The sequence below is a fragment of the Lathyrus oleraceus genome, chromosome 3, assembly GCF_024323335.1.
Source record: "Lathyrus oleraceus cultivar Zhongwan6 chromosome 3, CAAS_Psat_ZW6_1.0, whole genome shotgun sequence".
NCBI classification, from domain to species: domain Eukaryota; kingdom Viridiplantae; phylum Streptophyta; class Magnoliopsida; order Fabales; family Fabaceae; genus Lathyrus; species Lathyrus oleraceus.
This window is the reverse complement of record NC_066581.1, coordinates 135,972,452-135,993,844: the sequence shown is the minus strand read 5'-3', so window position 1 is coordinate 135,993,844 and position 21,393 is coordinate 135,972,452. Positions and strand designations below refer to the sequence as shown.

General features: G+C 35.5%; 1 protein-coding gene across 4 annotated transcripts; it reads right to left on the bottom strand.

Annotated features, from left to right (window-relative positions):
• Window positions 1–1,414: 1,414 nt before the first annotated feature.
• On the bottom strand, window positions 1,415–19,912 carry LOC127125803 (chromo domain-containing protein 1). 4 transcript variants are annotated; one of them, XM_051054624.1, is made up of 17 exons: window positions 19,614–19,912; window positions 19,350–19,441; window positions 18,076–18,221; window positions 17,662–17,852; window positions 17,380–17,510; window positions 16,908–17,195; window positions 15,856–16,008; window positions 7,993–8,247; window positions 7,679–7,819; window positions 7,320–7,613; window positions 6,984–7,157; window positions 5,089–6,208; window positions 4,615–4,733; window positions 3,694–3,798; window positions 2,716–3,618; window positions 2,388–2,603; window positions 1,415–2,283 (listed from the first exon to the last, which is right to left on the bottom strand). In XM_051054624.1, the coding sequence occupies exons 2-17, from the start codon at window positions 19,374–19,376 to the stop codon at window positions 2,065–2,067; spliced, it is 4,482 nt and encodes a 1,493-aa protein (XP_050910581.1). In that variant the 5' UTR covers window positions 19,377–19,441; window positions 19,614–19,912; the 3' UTR covers window positions 1,415–2,064. The 4 variants fall into 4 exon arrangements, with proteins under 4 accessions (XP_050910581.1, XP_050910583.1, XP_050910582.1 ...); XM_051054626.1 differs by having other exon boundaries at window positions 17,380–17,504; XM_051054625.1 differs by having other exon boundaries at window positions 19,350–19,443; window positions 19,617–19,912.
• Between the last annotated feature and the right edge of the window lie 1,481 nt (window positions 19,913–21,393).

Sequence of the window (21,393 nt, the reverse complement as noted above, 5' to 3'; positions counted from 1 at the left end):
CAGAACCTGCAAAGAAAGCCTGTGGTGCAAAAGCCCTAGGAGGAGTAGCTCTGGGAGCGTTATAACCAAAGGAAGGTTGATACATAGGGCATGTAGGCATTAGAAAAGGATTGTAGGGAGCTCTCTGAGATTGATACATAGCACCACTGGAGTTGGAATATCGATGATAGAAGATAGATGCATCGTGTCCAGATTTGTGACAAATCTAGCATTGCGTTTTACCAAAACGACCGCCGCCACGGGCGTACCGGCCACCTCCACGACCAGAACGACCTCCACGCGCGCTATAACCGTGATTCTCAGCATTGGTCGTAACGTGACTCGTACCTTGAGGAAATGCTTCACTAACAGAGGGATCGGTGGTGATTGTCGTAAACGGTGGTGCTACCTACGTGAGATTCACAGTCCCTGGCTCAGTGATGACAGTTTTACGATGCTTCTCTAATCGCGGTTCATGCACATGAAGCGACAACTCCAGCTCATCAAGAGAACCGAGTTCTTCTTTGCTATTAACAGCTGCAACAATGGAGGCGTATTCTTTTGGAAGAGCATCGAGGATGATTTTAATTAGGTTACGAAGGGGAACAGGATCTCCAATCAAAATCAGTGATTCACTTATTTCACGAACTCGAACCATGAGTTCTGCAATCGTAAGTGCTCCTTTCATGAGGCGACGCAGTTCCGATCGTAATTGACGTGCTTTGGTGGAGAGAAGCATATTGAAATAACGATGAACTTCCGTTCAGGCTTGCCATGAATGCTTGCAATCCACGAGCTTCAGTAGAAGCAAATCGGAGATGATGGATAGAAGTCACGTGCAGATGAGTACGTCTTGTTGTTCCCAATCAAGATACGTAGAATTCGCACCGTGAAGTGTTAAACCAAAATCGAACGGTGACCGTTGAGGAATCACTGACACGATGACAAAACGTTGCAAATGATAACCACGAATAACATTGTCGATCTGTTGCTTCCACTACTTGAAGTTCTTGTCATCAAGCTTCACTGAGATCAAGTGTGAAAGCTTCACTTACTAAGACGGAAATAGAGGATTCATGGAAGCGTTTGGTTGGATTGTAAAAGAAAGCTTTGATACCATGATAGAAGTGCATAATTCAATCAGAGAAGACAGTTAGAGAAACTCTTATTGTATTTCATTCTAATAGTGATACAATGAACACTCTATATATAAAGAGTAGAAAAGCTATAACAAAGTGTAACAAATTAATACAACTCAACACTATTAGGCATAGAAACTAATAAATCTCTATCTATTTTATATCTATCATTCTTTTACCTATAATATTTTTAATTATTTATTATATTCATTTTACTTTTTTTCTCTGCAATAATTACCTAGGGGTAATTTTGACAAAAGCGCAATTAATATTACATTAAACTTTGCAAGTAACAATTAAAAAAGAATAATTTTATTTCAAAAAAATGACATTTAAAAAGAAGCGGAGAGAGTAACCCATAACTTTGATGTCGATAATACTTTTCTTAATAATACAATCATGTAGGAAGTGATTAATTAACCATTCTACTACCTTAATTCCCTGGCTTGAAGACAACTATTTATATTACTTGTGCCAAATGATTAGATTATATCATAATTCTATACAAAGTAGATTAATCAGGTGAAATGGCTGAAGATTTCAAAAACAAAGTCATCAGATGAAACTTACTTTGTACTCCCTCCATCCCACAATGAATGACTCAGTTGACCATTTCACACAGATTAAGAAAATAAAATAAATAAAAGAGAGATAATATTTTTACTAAACTATCCTTATCAAGTATTAAAAATGATGAAAGTGATATTAATTAAATAGTAGAATTGGAAAAAAAAAATATATTAGAAATTAAAATGAATCATTCATTTTGGGACACTCTTTTATTCCAAATTGATCACTTATTATGAGATGGAGGGAGGATAACCTATCGGTATGTTTTACCAATGTTCCCTTCATGTCACTAATTTTGAAGCAATCGCTGACCTGACTTCTAGGTTTCTGTGGTATTAGCCTACCATCGTTAGAATGGACAGTAGGGATGGGTGAATCACAGATGGATGTTTCCATGCGCATTTCTATAGAAACAACTACTATAATTTCGGCTCCATACTTCAGCTAATACCATACTCTTGGAAACGATATTACGCTGCATCTCAAGTTCCTCATACTTTAATGCTACCGCAGCATCAACATTCTGATGCAACATATTGTACTTTTCCCTTAACATTTCACACTCCTTTGTGTAGTCAGACTGCAGCTGCAATCTCTGGTAACAAAGAATCAAAATATAAGTTGAAAGTAGCAAGTCACAATACGCAAAAGACAATATTAAAAGAGGATTTGACAAAAGAGATGGATTGTTGCTCGTACTTTTTCTTCGCGTGTCTTGTATGCTTCCTTCATCTTTCTTATTTGCTCCATTTCTATTAATAATGAGTCTGCATCATGGGGTATTTCAATTGGCATTTCAAATGGCCCGTAATGAGCTTGAAAATGATCACTGTTCGTATATCTGGGATTGGTAATGTCATGAGAAGCACAAGTGACATTTTCATTCCCGGGCGCTTCACTGGTGGGTTGTGATGTCTGGAATATACAAGAAGCAGGTGCAAATTTTAGCTATGAAAACAATATGATTGGTAATTGATACACAAACATTATCAATAAACACTTAAGAATAGAACCAAAATTTACTAACCTGTGAAAATGCCACTAAATCTGCAAGTGATAGTTGCGTATACGGTAAAGGCCACTCGGAAAACTCTGAAGTAGTTGACTCACCACATATAGGACTCACTGTACTGTACGGCTGTATTACCTCGGGAACAGCAGTTCTATCACAAGTTACAGTATCTGTCTCAACATTGAGAAGTTGCGCAGGATGAGTTGACATATTCATAGAATTGTCAATGTCAATCACTTGATTCATTAAAATTTGAAGATCTTCAAAATAACTGTCATCACATTGTGTAATATCTGAACTTACAATGGGACTCTGTCTTTCCAAAGAACCTGTTTCATGGTTAACAGTATCGGAATCATTATTTAAATTGGGGACTTCGTTCCACTGCTCGGGCGATGAAACTTCAGCTGCAACCAGGTTAACCGAATTTATTCTTTCATCTGGAACACATTCCATGGAAGTAGCATCTGCTGCCCGTTCCACAGGAAAACTACCAGGGTTCTTTTGAGATGTAGCAATTTCATGAGCCATGTAAGGTTCTTTATGAAAGTCTTCTGTAGAAATATGGTTTTGTGAAAATAGCACGGTTGTGGGAGATTTTCTTGGAAGATCAGCTTCATTTGTGGGAGATTTCACAAGATTTAAAACATGAGGATGCTGAAAACCCTTTTGTTTCTCCTCCTCTACCAAATCTTTCAGCTCAGGTGTCAAGGAGCCTGAACCAGGATGTGTATTATTTTTCTCAACACAAAGTTCATTTTGTAAACAGCTTCGAAAATCTTTCTCATGCTTCTGCAGTTCATTGTAAACATAGGTGGCATCTTCCTCCTTGCAATTGAAATTCAAGTGCCGTTTTGCAAGATCAAGTGAATGTTTCCTATCAATATCGTGTTTCAACAAAGAAGCTGCAAGCCAACACTGGAGATACGCATTCGATTACACAACTATGACACAATGCCACAAGATTTCTTTATATAAAAAGACAATACTAACCACCGATATGTTAAATGCTTGCACTATAGAAACTTCCAGGCAACAAATATGGTAATGTTCAAATACATACTCAAGAAGTCTCATGGCGACAGCCTTGACATTTTTCTGCATATAAAAAATGAAATTAAGTGATCAGGCAAACACTGTAAAACTATCTTTCTAGTGTTATTGAATTCAATCATTATAGTCTAATGATTAAAACATGTCAGGCAATTATTACATAGATGATTGTTGTAGTGGTTTGTTTCTTAGATTAGATAGTTTATCTTAAAATTTGGGTGGGACCTAATCCAAACTTACAACCAGCTTGTAAGGTGAGGAATGTCCCCCCCTTATAAACACTTCTTCATGTCATATCTCATCTAATATGAACACACAACCCTCGCGTCCATGATTGGATATCTAGATTCTGGAGCTTGATCTGATTGGCTCAACGGTGGGTGGCTTGTGGCCAATCAGATCATAGATACACTCTGATACCATTTTACAACTTAGTTAGGACTTAACTCAACCCTACAAAACTGATTGGTTAAATGAGGGATGTCTCTCACTTATAAACACATAATATATCTAGTTAGGGCAGCAGTGGTTCAATATAATATCTAGTTTGAAGGCTTGTCCCAGCTAGTCATGAGAAAGGGATTCCTAACCTCAGTTTCAAGATGCAATCAAGGGAGTTTAGTTGTCTTGTTGCCTTACAAGTTATGAGTTCATATATAGATCTATGACTTAAATCCTATACTTTCAGTAAGTTGTCAACGAATTTTTTGCAAAATCGTGATATTAGTGCATTGGCAGAGAAGAGGAGAAAATCACCAATGACTCAATTTAGACCTCGGTGGTTTCTATGAAAACTTACACAAAAAAGAAAAATCATTTATGTTCGAGTAAAGGTTACTGAAGTATATAATGAGACCCTACCGAAATGTGTAGAACATCACAGAGATCTGATATATCAGGCTTTGACATGAGTTTGGTGCTCTTGGGCATGTTAGGCCGCTTCTTTTGTTTTTGAATTGGTTTCTTCATTACAGATACTCCTGTCATTTCATCGGGCAAAGGATGTGTTATGGAGTTAAATACATTAGAAAAGCCAATTCTACTCTGTGTCTGAGCATAAAAATGAATCAGTAGTAGGATGTGCTAATGTCTTTTATTAGCGGAATGGAAAAAAATTGATGGTTTCCTCAAAAGAGTGTAACATGCATCAAGAAGTAAATAAAAGACTACTCCCTCCATTCCTTATTATATGCAAATTTTAGTTTTTTAGATTCATTGAAATGTATCTAGTCTATATATAAATCAGATTCATTAGTTATTCAATGAATCTAAAAAGTCAAAATTTATCTATAATAAGGAATGGAGGGAGTAAGAGTTAAAGAAATTCAGCAGTACCATTCAATTTTCTTTTCCTTTTACCAGCACTTCGATGATTCTTGTTCTTCGACTTTTTTTTCACATGTTTGGAATCAACAATAATCACAGACACTTTACAGCCGTTGGAATCAACAATTTCCTTGGTCACTTTCCCAGTCTTAGGATCAGCAACACTCTTTGAGAATTCCCTCCTCTTTGTACCAACAATATCCTTGAAAACTTTCCTTCTTTTGGGGTCAACACTATCCTTGGTGACTTTCCTCTCCTCAGGATCTACATTATCCTTGGACTCTGTCTTCCTCTTTCTTGAAACGGTGTCATTTTCATACTCAGATCCTGTTAGTGAGTGATGAAAATATTCAACTCTTTTTCTGATCCTTTGAGGCGAAACAGGCAAAAATCTCCAGTGAGGATTCCTTCCTTTTAGTAGATCACTCCAGGAAAAAGTACCTGTTTCATTCCCCAATTTCTTCATGTCTCTTTCTCCTAACAATGAAATGTTTCTTGCATATTCCCCTCCATTCTGTTGTACTCTCGATATGAATGACTGTCCATGACAATCGGTCCTATTGCTATCACAAACCAATTTGGACGATAATTCAAAGATTACATCATTCAGAATTGAATGATCAGAGATGTCTGAAGCAGAGAGTGAGGTGCCGCTTCCATGCAAGTCATCAAGCTTACTGAACAGATAAGAGGCACCCCATTTTAGCAGGCTGTGATTAGTACTCTGGCTAATCAACTGCACGTTGCTGTCAAGAGCTATACCCTCTTTTGCAAGCATTAAAACCTTTTCTTCAACAGTGAAGTATGAGTACAATCTCAAAACTGTTAACTTATTGAACTTTGAGCTGATGGACATTTTTTGTAGGCATTTTAGGTCATTTTGCGGGTCCAAACCACTGTCAAATAATATAATAGTATCCACAGATGACAGCTTAATGCTAGGGATACAAGCACTGCTCTCTATCAAGAAAACAAATCGCCCACTTTCTCTATCATTAAATGCGGCCAAAGCAGCTTGCTTCTTTGAAGGAATGTAACCTCTACCATATCGTACATAGCAATCGTTTCCAAATCTCTGACAGAGAACATCATCCAGAATATTTCCAATTGATCCAGAACCACCGCTAGACTGCAAACAGAAAAGGAAAGAGAAAAAAAAGACCAAGTAAATCCTTGAGAATATAAAAATACAGCAGTCTTTAACCATGATGATAAATGACCACAATGTGATGCATAGTTTTGACTAGAACATGAATTCTCATTTAGCCCTTTGACGTGAAGTGCAAATGAAAACAAAATGAAGCCGGTAAATCCATGCATTAGGAAGGTGAGCATACAATTATAGACACTATTTCTGAACTCAATAATTGTTCACCAGGATAAACAAGGCTAACAAAGTATGAGACACTGCTCCATGTTCTTTAACATCAAACTCACTTTCTGAAATTTCAGTAACAGTTAGAATAGTTGGATACAATGTTTTTACAAGTCAGTCCATGCCTTCCTACTTTCTCAGCAAACTTAAACGGATGCTAAAAAGTCACTGATACTATCAGAACTCCCAAACACTATTTCTGAGAAGTTGGATTGTGATAAATCAACATCAAATGGTAGAACCATTTCTATCAGAACATGACGAAACTGTCGATAAGTTATAGAACGTCAAGCAAACACATACTCACAAACCCTAATAATCGGTAGTGACAAATACATAATCCATAATGTATGTGCCTTAAGTAGTTAAATATGATCAACACAATATGTCTTAATGAGGTAACACTGCATCGTAGCACACCCAAGAGATCAGCATCAAAGCTCTTTCTCAATATAACATGAAATGAACAAACTCGGAGAAATACAAGAAACAAGACAAACAGATAAAAAAGCACTCGATAAGTAATTACCTGAAACAATAGCATCACTCTTAGCTCACGACTTTTAGCTTCAACGAGGATCTTTTCAAGAAGTTGCAATTTTCCACTTGCTTTTATTCCAATATCTAAATGTTCTTCAACAGGCAGACCTCCAGTGACCAAACTACTCAGTGTTGGGTCGAGGAGATAAGGATGGTTGCAACACTACAAACAACAAATGTGGGACTATCATTATGAAGTCCTATTGACAATTCATTTAGAGCTATTGGTTTTACAAAAGTTGAATAAGTGTATTAATCATGAATGGAAAATTTAACTATAAGTGGACAGCCAAGTTTCAGCTTATCTGTTTCTTATCATGTATACCTTTCTTGTTGAGATGATAAGGTCGCGGAGGGCGTCAACAAAACCAGACTTTTGGCCTGAGCATAACGACAATGAGTTTGAAAGCAGCATTGAACAATACTGCTCAAGCTGCAAACTGGAAAGCTGCGCAGGAACCCAATACTCTATAAACCTGCTGGAGTCAGAACTGCACTTAAGTGCAATATATTGTTCCAATTGACTCTTCAAATTGGAGATGCTTGCAGATGAGAAATGTAACTCATCATGTCCTGACTTAAGGAATGAAAGCAGTTTGATATAATCCGCACGATCTTCCTAAAAATCCATCAGAAAAAAGTCATTACAGTGAAAAATATCAATATTGGGCACAAGTAGCATACCTTGATTTGTCCACTCATGAGAAGGAGCCTTGTCTCAGCTTTTAGAGTATTGAGATTGTCAAACTGTCCTAAAATTCTGGGTCGATGGCATTCATCAATTATTATTGCTTCCCATTGAATGAATCTCAATGCATGTAAGTCCTGCATATCGCATAAAAACATAACGAGCACAAAAAGAATATCAATGTTACATTGAAACATTTTGTAGAATATGAGAGGAAAAAAACTCATAGAATATGAGAGGAAAAAAACTCAAATTGTTTCTGAAAAGTCACTTATATGGCGAAGCTGTAGGATTAGATATATGAATATACCTCAATGATGATATCAGATGATGATAGTAATATTTGAAATGAACAACCACCATCTTCATTATAAAACTCTAATGCTCTGATGCTATCGCGTACATAATTTGTTCCCTTGTAAACTACAAGATTGGCAGATGGTGCCAAATTTAAGAATTTTGTTTCCCATGTAGAGAGGCCAGTAGAAGTTGAGATTATGAGAAAAGGCCTTTTCACATTACAACTCAAAGATGATATATACAAAATCACCTTCGTGACCCGCTCCTGCAAATGTAGTTTAACAATAAATCAGAAATTCCACTGTGTATTCTGAATAATTCATCAGCCATAACAAACTCCAGCCTCCTTATTCATTTGACACTTCAAAAATTTGTGCAACATTTTTCTTACAGTAAGCTTGCATACTAATAACGCAACTTGTTAAAAAAAATCGTTCCAACTACAAACATACAACAAGACAAGTAAACTTTGCAATGCTTGGATGATTATTAGAGATGAATATCCAAAGGTTTATGCTTAGGTGCAGCTTATTCTCTATTAGATACAGGAGGTGGGTTTGTGTGGCAATTTTGGATATCATAGGTTTCTAGAGGTAGGAAAATGTTGAAAATAAATTCATCTTTGTTGTTGAAATACAAGAGACTAAGAGACATTTGAATAAACCATGTGTTTTGAAAAGCAATACGGAGACTTTATTATATAGAGAGAGATTACAACTAATTAAATGATATAGTCGATGTGGGACTATTCTATATACAAATATTACAAATATCAACACTCCCCCTCAAGTTTAAGCATATAAGTAAAATGCGCCAAGCTTGTTACATATATATAACTAGTTTCGAGACTTCGCAGGGATTTTGTAAACACGTCTGCCAATTGATCATTAGAGTTGACAAAGCTTGTGACGATGTCACCTGACTCGATCTTCTCTCTAACAAAGTGACCGTCTATTTCAATATTTTTGGTCCTCTCGTGGAAGACTGGATTTGAAGCGACATGCAATGCAGCTTAATTATCACAAATAAGTGTCATTGGTCTTGCTTCTTCAATTTGAAGTTCATTGAGCAACTATTTAACCAAATAAGTTCACATGTTGTCATTGCCATGGCCCTATACTCTGATTCGGCGTTTGATCTTGCAACTACGTTTTGTTTCTTACTTTTCCAGGATATAAGGTTTCCTCCAACAAGTACACAATACCCAGAGGTGGATCGCCTATCAATTGGTGACCTTGCCCAATCAGCATCAGAGTATCCAACTATCTGAGTATGTCTTTTATCTTCATACACTAGACCTTTTTCTGGAGCACATTTGATGTATCTCAGAACCCGGATAACAGCATCCATGTGTTCCTGACAAGGGGAATTTAAGAACTGACTTACCACACTAACTGCAAAAGAAATGTCTGGACGAGTGGCTGTGAGATAATTCAACTTTCCAACCAATCTCATATACCTTCCTGGGTCAGATAGAGGCTCCCCCTGATTGGGTAGTAATTCGACACTTGGATCCATAGGAGTATCAGCTGGTTTATCATTCAACAAACTTGTTTCTTCCAAAATATCCATAGCATATTTCCGCTGAGAAATCACCAAACCATCTTTAGATTGGGCTACCTCAATACCCAAGAAATAGCGGAGTTTACCAAGATTTTTTGTTTGAAATTGATTCGAGAGATGTTGTTTTAACTGGAGTATACCCTGCTGATCACTACCAGTTATGACAATATCATCTACATACACAATAAGTATCATCTACATACACAATAAGATAAATACACCCTTGGACTGAGTGACGATAAAAAACAGAATGGCCAGCTTCACTACGGACCATACCAAATTGTTGTACTACAGTGCTGAATCTGCCAAACCAAGCTCTCGGAGATTGCTTAAGACCATAAAGAGACTTGTGTAACCTACACACCATATTCGATGACTCCCCCTGAGCAACAAACCCAGGTGGTTGCTCCATATATACATCCTATTCAAGATCACCCATGTAAAAAAGCATTTTTGATATCAAGTTGATGAAGAGGCCAATGTCAAATGGCTGCAATGGCTAGAAGAAGTCTCACAAATGCCATCTTGGCTACAGGCGTGAAGGTATCACTATAATCCAACCCAAATATCTGAGTGTATCCTTTGGTGACCAAACGAGCTTTAAATCGATCAATCTTACCATCTGGACCAACCTTCACCGTATAAAGTCAACGACAACCTACTAAAGATTTCCTAGGCGGTAAAGGAACCAGTTCTCAGGTAACACTACTTTGAAGAGCACATTTCATCAATCATTGCTTGCCTCCACTCAGGGTGAGATAAAGCTTCACCTGGGGTTTTAGGAATAGAAACAGAAGACAAAGAAGACAAACAAGTATACTAAAAAGGGGAAAGACGATGATAACATAAATCAATATAATGTGGAGAAGGATTTCGTGTTTGACGTATACCTTTTCGAAGGGCAATTGGAAGATCGGACTCAGGTTACAGGATCTGATTCGGTGATGGCGGAGGCGTCGGAGGAGAGTCTGCAATGACCTCATGGACAGGTATGACCTCAGGGACGACAAGCGTTGGGTGACAACGCTAATATGTTTGAAGTGATCGAGAAGTGAGGGGGTCAGGAACCATAGACTGACGGGGGATAATGGTAGGAGGGACATTAATAACTGTCGGAAAAGGCGTGGAAGTACTTTTTTAAATGGATTCTGGAGTTACGTGACTGGACTCGAAATATGGAACAGACTCGAAGAATGGAACATCAGCCAATATGACGTATCGTTGTAGAGTATGTGAATAACAACGATAGCCGTTTTGGGCTCGATGATAACCAAGAAAGACACACTTTAGTGATCGAGCTGATAGTTTATCAAGACCAGGAGAGAGATTGTGTACAAAACATGTGGATCCGAAGACTCGGGGAGGAACTGGGTGAAGTGGGGAATTGGGAAGAAGAATTGAATGAGGGATTCTATTGTTAAGGACAGATGAGGGCATGCAATTTATAAGATAACATGTCGTTAGCATAGCATCCCCCAAAACCGAAGTGGAACATTCCGATGGAGAAGTAGGGTCCGAGTGGTTTCTTCGAGATGCTGATTTTTGCGTTCGGCTACTCCGTTTTGTTGAGGTGTGTGAGGGCAAGATGTTTGATGGAGAATAACATTACGTGACATAAAATTTTGAAATTGTTGGGATAAATATTCACGGGCATTGTCACTTCTTAAGGTACGGATAGATACACCGAATTGAGTTCTTATTTCTTGATAGAATTGTTCAAAGATAGAAAATAATTCAGATCTATTCTTCATTAAAAATAACTACGTGCAACGTGAAAAATCATCAATAAAGGTGACAAAATACCTAGACTCAAGAGTAGAGACTGTACGCGAGGGATCCCAAACATCGGTGTGAACTAAAGCAAAAGAGGACGAAGCTCGTTTATTGACTCGATTGGGAAACTGACCACGAGTGTGTTTCCCTAACTGACACGACTCACAATGTAAATTAGATACCTTCGATAAATTTGACACCAACTTATGTAGTTTAGAAAAACTGGGACGACCTAACTGAGCATGAATAGTGAGTGGGGAATCTTTCGTTAAGCGTGTCTGAGATGACCCTGAGAGGTAATTAAGGCCTTGAGACTCACATCCAACGTCAATCGTCCGTCCCGAACTTCGATCCGGCAGGGTAACATTATTGTTAGTGAAGGTGACACTACAATCAAAAGAACGAGTTAAACGACTGAGTGAAAGTAAATTAAATGGACAATTAGGTACATAGAGGGCAGAAGTAACAGAAAGAGAAGTTAGAAGTTGAACAATACCAATCCCTTCAGATCGGGTTTGAAAACCATTGGCAGAAGTTATAGTAGGTAAGAAACCAGATGTAGAGAGGGAAGACAAAAGATCTTTATCACCGGTAACATGACCAGACGCACCAGAATCAAGGACCCAAGGTCCAAGAGAAGATGATTGAGAGACATGCAGATGAATTACCAGTGTGTGCTACCGAAGCAGTAGAATCTAAGTTCGATACCACCTGAGGAAATCATCGTAGTTTGGCGTAAAGTTATAAGGAGTAGCCATGAGTATTTGAAGAGAGAAAGTATCACGCGAACCGGGTGAAAAAGGATCTGAAACAGTTGCACTATGGAGAGTGGGGCGGTGGAAAAATTGTCAGGATCGGCCACCGGTGAAAAGTGAAGAACGGCTGGATCGGAGGAGGCGAAGTAAGTCACGACAGTGTACGGAAGGCAAACCGGAGTCATGACACGGTTTGTCAAAAATTTCACTCCGAAAGACAGTGGGTCAACTGGGTAAAGCACAGTAAAGGATTGTCTCTCAGTAGGCTCTGAATACCATGTTGAAATACAAGAGACTAAGAGACATTTGAATAAACCATGTGTTTTGAAAAGCACTACGGAGACTTTATATAGAGAGAGATTACAACTAATTATCTGATATAGTCGATGTGGGACTATTCTATATACAAATATTATAAATATCAATAATTGTAAATAATGTATTTTTAATAGGGGTGGCAAAACGGGTCGTGGTCCGCCAAGCCGGCCCACACACCCGCCAAAAAATGGCGGGTTGGGTTGGGATTTTGTGTCCGCCTACCCGCTCAACCCGCCCCGCTTTAAGCCCGCCAAAAAAATGGACGGGTGGCCCGCCAACCTATTATGAGCACTCAAAATATTTATTTTGATTTGTTGAAGATTAATATTTGAATTATATTTTTAGAATACTTGTTGATGATTCTATTTTATACATTTATTTGTTAATATATGTAATATTTTTTAAAGGAAAATTTGTTAAAAAGATGCTTTATAAAAAATTGTTCTAAAAAATAAGTGAAAAATCTAATTGAAATGTAAAAATAAGCCTATTAATCTATTAAAAAAAAGAAAAATAAATAAATAAATAGGCGGCCTCCAACCCTCCACCTTGGCGGGGTCTAAATTTTTAAGCTCAATTTCACTTTGCAGACTTGTCTGCCCCCCATTTTGACGGGCTTAAGGCGGGGCGGGCGGTCCATTTTGCCACCCTATTTAGTAGCACTACTTTGTATTTGGCCCATTAGTCAGACCCATTAGGTTAGAATAGCACATTATTCATATTTCAAAATATATTATCTAGTTTTCATATGGCATTAGAGTTGTCGATCTTGAGGGGCTTTTTTCTGTATAAAAATCTAGTTGTCGTCTTTGCAGTTTATTTTATTTTTCTACCTTCATTGTGGTTTATTTTGTTTTTTCGCCTTCATTACAGCCTCTTTGAGAGGCCGAACATATTGTTCACTCCCAACGTTGTTTAACAAAAAGTATTGTTCATCGGTAAATTTTGTTCTCTGCATCATTGTTCATCCAAAAAAAACAAACTCGGATTTAAGCTTGCTAGCCTCCCTGTAATTGTTTGATGGCCTTTGTTTTTGTTCAATTGAGTAATCCATAGTTGCATGACATCAATCAATATGTCAGAAGGAGAATTGGTTCAACTCAACCAAGATGAAGTAGAAAGGGAGAGATCATTCATCAGTAAATTGGAGAAACCAACAGAAAGGTAAACTCTCAACCAACTATGAAAAATGCTTTTAAGAAGACACATAAAGAGGATACTGACCCAACCAAGTCTTATCCCATTAAGAAGGACCCAAGTCTTATCCCATTAAGAAGGACCGGCTACATAAATCAAACTACGCTGTAATGTTCTATCGAACACTGAATTTACCCAACTCAAGAATCTTGAGATTTTTCTTAATAGTTTCTCTTAAAGTTTTTATAAGTTTTCCTCTACTTCTACCAGTGTTATTATTCTTCGGCCAATCTACTCTCCTAAGTACTAATTCCCTAATCTTCTCTCTACATACACAAACCACCTAAACTTAGTTCTCACCATCTTTTTTACGATAAGTATTACCCTAACTCTCACTCTAATGTTGTCATTCTTCTAATCCTATATCATCTAGTCTTACCACACATCCAACGCAACATCTTTATCTCTACTTCACTTAATTTATTTTCGTGTTGATTCTTTATAGCCCAACATTTTGTCTCGTACAACATCGTCGACCACCCAACATAAATTCAATGGTTTATGCCTCCTTATATTTCCCCGTTGTTTTGTACTATGAACCCAAGATACTTAAATCGCATAATATGATTTCTAACTTTCACTTCTGAGCTTGAAATATTTCTCCTTTTGCTAAACTTACATTGCATATACTGTGTTTTACTTTAGCTTAGGCAACTTTCACTTCTAAGCTAGAAACATTTGTCTTTCGCAAAACTGACATTTCATATACTTCGTCTTACTTTAGCTCACGCATAAGCCATACAATTCTAAGACTCTATCTCCAAGCTCCCATTTAATGTTGCAAGAATGTAAAAAAGAAGTGTGAAATTGTTGCCCTTTTTGGTAAAAGATATAAGTCACCATCTTATCATGAACTAAAGATAATCATTTGAAGAAAAAAATTAAGGCTACACATAACATATTCTTGGAGCATAAAGTTGCTTGGAATAAGTTTGGATTTATGATCATAAGTGATCGATGGACTAACCAAAGGAGAAAAATTATCATATTTTTCGTAAATAATCCTATGGGAAATTCCTTCTTTTTAAAACCGAATGATGCTTCCGCCATTTCAAATATAACTGATAAAGTTTACAAAATGATGAATGACTTTGTTTAGGAAGTGTGTATAGAAAATTTTGTCCAAATTATAAGCTTTGTTAGACAATCTGTGCGGTTCATTGCATTGATCTAATGTTGGAGGATTTTGAGTGCAAGATACATATGTATAAAGAGACTATTGTGTTAAAAAGATTGTATTGGATGTTCACTTTCAAACAATGGAAGAATAGTTAATTTGCTAAGACAGAAGACACGAAATTGGTTGAAAATAGTCTTTATGTTTATGAAAACTGACCATCCTTCCATTGTTTAGAAGTTAGCACTCAATACAATCCTCCCCATTCTTTTTCATTCAAGCATCCCAAACATGCAAAACGAATAATGTCAAGTCTAATCAACCCTTAAAAACCGATCATATCATAAATGTAAATTATGATCTTTTAATCTGAAACAAACACTAGTCTCTTTACGCATAGGTATCTTCCAATCAAAATCCTCCAACATTAGATCGATGCAAAGAGTTGCACAAGGTGACAACGAAGCTTATTTATCTTTCCCATCAACTTTTGTCATATAGTAGTTATTGGCTGTTACAATTTGAACAGATTTGGACAATATTTTTTTCACCCACTCCCTAAATAGTTAAATAGTGTCAACCATCATTTTAAAACTTTACAAAAGAAAACACTTAGAAACTAAGATATTGAGGAGGGATTTTAGAGTGGACAGTTTAATTAAGCGCTAACTGCACAAATATTTATAAATATAAACAGTCATTTATATAATCAAAGAGGGAATGTGATTTAACTATTTTTGGTGTTAACCAGGTATCTTCTCCGTGCAACTGGAGAGACTAATCTCGCTGAGATTAAACACTGCGGCATACCCAGAACGGCAAACTATTTTCAGACAAATTGTGTTATTTTCAAAAGCTGTTCTAGGAAGCTCTTGAAAACAGCTTAGAAACAGCATAAAATCTTTCCAATTCTTACCCGAGTCCTTATTATTTTATAAGATAAGCCTAAATAAATTGTAAGTATGCTTTTCCAAACCTGCCTATCTTTGAGTCATATGTTCTTTTTAAATAAGGTACCCCAAGTATCAAAAGTTTTATTTAATTACAGAATATCTAAAGAGATGAGAAGTCAATGTAGAAAATAATCACTAAGTAAATTGATTAAGTAAGATGTGAGATGAAAACATGAGTATACGGAAGAAAAACAGACCTGGTCAATTTGATCGTCAACGATAACAGCATTCTGACCTTTGTGCCAACACATGCGAAGCTTGTTCACATAACTCAAATGCTGGTTATACAATCCTGGTGAATCTCCAAATGATGATAATACCGATAATTCGGTAAAGGAAACTTTTCTCTCCTGCAAGGTCAAACAAATTGCTGTAAGAGAATTACACTAGTACTACAAATTATAAATTCGAAAAATGTTTGTACAAGATTTGAAGCGCTACATTTAGCCCAACAAGTCAAAAGACTTTCCCTTTCTGTTTCGAAAGTAACATTTGATAAATTAGTGTGATTCTAATAACTGACTTTGTAATGTGACCAAAAAAATTTATTACAATATAACCCAGTAAATCACAATTGAACAGTGCATCACTCCAAACTGAAGACAAATTGACAACTTCGGAAGTAACAAAATTAAGTTATTTTATTTTATTTTACCAAGTGTTAGAAGTGTGTTTGCCGAGAGTTGACAAATTTCAATTGATTGCATGCAGGAATATCGATTCAGATTAAAATAAATTTTTAATCAAGAAGTAAAAGAAATTATATTTATTCATACCTAAATTAAATGGTTTCTCTCCTATAGAAGTTAAAAATTGAGTGAATCGCCAATTTAGTCCTTGAAATTTGAAATTGTAGGAGTCAAACCATTTGGTTTCTGAAATTAACGAAATTCCAAAATGATCCCTGAAACTGAAAATTGTCCATCACATTAGTTCCTTGGGGATAATTTCATTGACCGATCCAAAAAAGGTAATATGATTGAGGATATTCAATTTCATGGATCATGGTGGAATTACAATTTTTAGAGACCAGATTGTCGGAAGCCTACAATCTCAATAACTATAAGTGATTTACGCATTAGGATTATAGATAACTCATTAGATGGAATCTAAATCTTAGATTGCAACAGAGAATGGTCTCTAAGCAACTTCAAACCTGTAACTTGAAAATTAAAACTTCTAAAAAGATGATGACTATATCATGAACAAAAATTAAAATAAATATGTATTTAGTAAAAATTAAAAGGACCTCGTTAGCTTCAAAAGGATTTGACAGTCGAACTGATCTCTTTTGACGACTTTCATAATTCTCTACAAGTTTCATGCCTTTAGAAGATCTCATGAATGAAGCATCATCTAACTCCCATGTAACATGATCATAACCAAGACCCGTCCATTTCACAAGCCATTCATATTGGCAAATTGAATCATTGCCATCATTTCCATCAAAAGGGTCAGCATTTTGCTTTGACAATATAATTTTCCTTTTAAGCAGCAACCGATGAGGTATACTCCAATCTTTTCTCCACCTGACAACCTGGTAGTTTGACATTCAAAGAAAAAACATTTTGAAGAGATACATCCACAGAAAGTGCTTACAAAAAAAAATTGTTTTCTTTGAACCAAAATTGTTTGATTCATCTAATTCAACCTCCCTTCTTGTATTTTAGTTTATTCTCTTTTGTATTTATCTGTTCTTAGACTACGAAAAGTGACTGTACCTGTTGTTTCTTCTTGTACTTTTCGAAAAGCTTCGGAGCCTCAATAAGCATCTTTTTTTCTGGAATCCAACAGTTGTGAGCATGAGCAAGGCTCTGATACTTGACAAAGTACTCCCTTTGGATAACTGGCACTAATCGATAAACTTAAAATCAATAATCAAATTCACTATCTAATATATATTCCATGAACAATAAGTGTAGGTGAAACATAATGGCAGAACAATATATGTAATAAATAATAGCAAAACTTAAGGGAGGTGAGCAAAATGTTTCAAACCATACCTTCATCTTTAGAAATGACTTCTCGGGAATCAAATATGGTTTCTACCCCTTTAGAAACAGAATGCACACCAAGCTTTATTTTTTTCTCATTACAACAAATACAATACCAAAACCCAATAGGAAGAAATTTGAGAGGAGGATCCAAACAAGACGGGTGATACCTCCTTCCACATCTTTTACCACAACAGCACCTAAAATATAGTTCCATGTCAATTAAACAAAACAAACAACAACAAAAAATGCATACAGACACACATAAAACATTTTCCATTATTGAATATAAGGATGGGAATTATGTTAGCGAATGCTTGCTAGAGTAGAAGACGAGAAATGAATTTTATGAAGGAGAATGAAGCATAGGATTATAAGATGAAAACGGCTTAATCTACAATGAGTTGAATTCCAAAAACTCACAAGAATGTTCCTCCTCCGTGTAAGCACTTGTAACAAACAACTCCACCATCACCTTCTCCAGTTTTACCATGAGGATCCAAAAGCGTGTTATCTTTATATTCTTCAGTCAATTCTTTGCCGTACTTTGAATAGGAATCCCCTCCAATCTATCAAGATGTATAAGTTCAAATCAACACAGCCACTTACAAATGTGAAGAAAAAAAATACTGCAATTCTTGACCCTAAAACGGGGATTTTGCTTCTCTATATCATCAAACTCACTTTAGAATGTAAAGCAAGTGATAATAAGTAGAAAATATTATACTTCAGTGGAATAGAAACTATGTTGTTTGAAAACCTTTTCACAAAACACGGTAGAGAATATCACATTGTAAAGTTGCACCTAAACTAAAAGATTTATCAATAAGTATTATCAGAATCCGAGATCCATACAAAATAAAATACTAATGAAATTAAACTCGTTGTTTGAGGTCGCGTATATCAGAGTCAATTAAATCTCAAGTGCTTATGAGTAAATGAACAAATCCATATCCATGAGGTGTCAACTCAGTGATAAGAGTTTGACCTAACAATCTCTAAGGACAGAGTTCAAATTCCTTATGAAACGGTTGTAAAATGACTATTAGTATCCCTGTAGTCAATTACAATTTCTCTCTTCCCCAATTTTGTAAAAAACTTTAACCAAGATATTTTAAGCACGTGCATAATAGATTATGGATATGTTGAAACCCTAGTTTTTCTCACTTTTGACAAATCCCCGAAATAAATAGAGATGAACAACTAAACACATCATATATCATCCTAAGGATCTTCGTAGCACCTACACTTCAAATGGAAGTTGTATCCAGTGTCTAACACAGACACGAACATCAACAAATATGGGGTTTCTACCGATCCAAAGTTCAAAGGGAGTTTAACTTTCTCAAATCATTATCATTGTCGACGTGTCAGTATCATTTCAATGTCCATGTCAGTACTTCATAGGTAAGGTTACTTTATAACAGGTTTTAAGAAACAGTCTGATACCACAAAAACGCCAGCAACAAAACAGTAGCGAAAGGTGCCGATACCGATACCATTATTCACCATTTTTAAGATGAAAAAGAAATTGTGGCAATCAGTATTGCAACACCTTTACCAACCGAAATCGCGAAAGCCTTTACACGGCTGAAACGCGACTGTTATTTAAAACCTGAGACAATCTTAAAATAAACAAAGACAAATTAATAATGTGTGCATCATTAAAAGAAAGTAACAGAATCACAAAAACCTACATCAGTAACAAGACTGTGAGCTTTCATGTCACATAAACAGTCTTGTTCTTCTTCTGATGAGGATTAATTTTCAACCGATGATCACAGAGCACCTGAAACACAAAAAGCAGAAACCCTATTTAACCTTTGCAGATAATTTAAAAACTCAAATCAAAGACAGACAGTTAGAAAAACCAAACATCCTAAGACTACAGTCAAAAAGCATTGCACCATTTTAGAAAGCTCGTGAAAACAGTGTACCATAAAACACACTACAGCCGTTACCTGTTACTCTTAGATGACGGTGATTTGTCAACAACGAAGCAAAACAACATTGAAAAATCCAAAACCCTATGAATTCAAACAACACTAAGAGTCCAATTCTTCTTTCTTGATCATTTGATTTTTTGAGAAAAAAATGAAAGGGCAGGCAACTAGATGTTTGGAGTTAAGAAAACATTAAGAATAAAAATGACAAGAATGCTGCTAAAAGAACATAGTACAGAAAGAAGAATGGAGGTGAAGAAGGACCATGGTGGACCATAGTGTGTGTATTACACACTAGTGCTACTTCTAGAAGTGTCCTATTGTAAAAGTTGGCTTTTAAGAATTGAAAAGGCATCATAATGGCTTATTTTTATTATTAAATCAAAATTATAGGTATATTATTATGAGATTAATTGAAATGCACCGTGTGAAAGGGTTTTACACCATCAATTAATTATAGACGTTAGATATTAAAAGAAGATGGACTTTTATTTTAAAAATCTATAAAATAATACAAATGGGTGATGATGATAAAATAAAAAATTTATAAAATATTACAAACGGATGATGATGATGAACCGACGGTGTAAAACTTTTTACACACGTAATAATTAATCTCTTGTATTATTTGTCTTTGGTCATTGTGTTTATAGCAAAACTTTGTGTAATATATTTAGATAAAAAATTATTTCATATAAACAAACAACAAAATAGAGTCTTTAGAAAACTTAAACGAGCATACATCAATTCCATTGGCCTAATTATAGCTTTAGATTCATGGGTTTTCTAGGTGTAGAGATGGATAAATAAAATAAAAGAACTATAGTTCATTTTTTATTTTTTATTTCAATTAATCCTTTATATTTTATTTCACTTTGACTTCATGGAGAAAAAATGGAGACATCTTGCACTCTCATTTTCTCTCGGTGGAAAAACATATCTAAATATTAAGATATGCAATTTTAAATAATTGAATAATTTTTTTAATCATTAAGACATCAAAGGAAGATACTAAAAAAATTATACCTATCTTAAAACATGATAAAAAAATTATATCTATCATAGACGCGGTGGAGAAATCTATTTAAAATCTTCAAGAATTTCAATATATTATTGAGATGGATGAAGCCAACATAGTTGTCATAAAAAATTTGAGTTGTAATACTTGTATTTTCGAAGGTTTTTGCCTCTTTCAAACAAAGTATCGGAGACAACTTTGATTTGAAGTGTACGTGCTACCAAGATCCGTGGGATGATATGTGATGGGTTTAGTTGTTCATCTTTATTTATTTTGGGGATTTGAAGTATATGGTTAGAGATGAGAATGATGGTTTGTTAGCAACAACAATATGGCATAGATTGCACAAATGGATGGAAATTTTGGGATGAAATTAGGGTTGAGATTTGTCGATGGGTTGTGTTTATGAAGAAAATATTTTTGTTAGAATCAGATGTTTTAAATATCATTTGAGGGTTAAATGGGTAAAGTTTATGCGTACTCGTTAATTAATGATGGTTAGATCTTAAAGTCACATTTTAATAATCTTTTACTCTCAAACTAAAAGTGTAGTTCAATAATTTATTAGTCAAGTTTATCATAGTGAAATAGATGACATGTGATTTGACAATTATATCTCCTACAAATATTTTTAAACATAAATAGGTTTTTTAAAATCTAGGTTGATAATTTTATAAATGGTTAAATAAATTGTTGGTCCTTATAAATATTTGATTTTTTTAATTTTAATCATTCTAATTTTTTTTAATAATTATTTATTAAAATATCTTTTAAAAAATA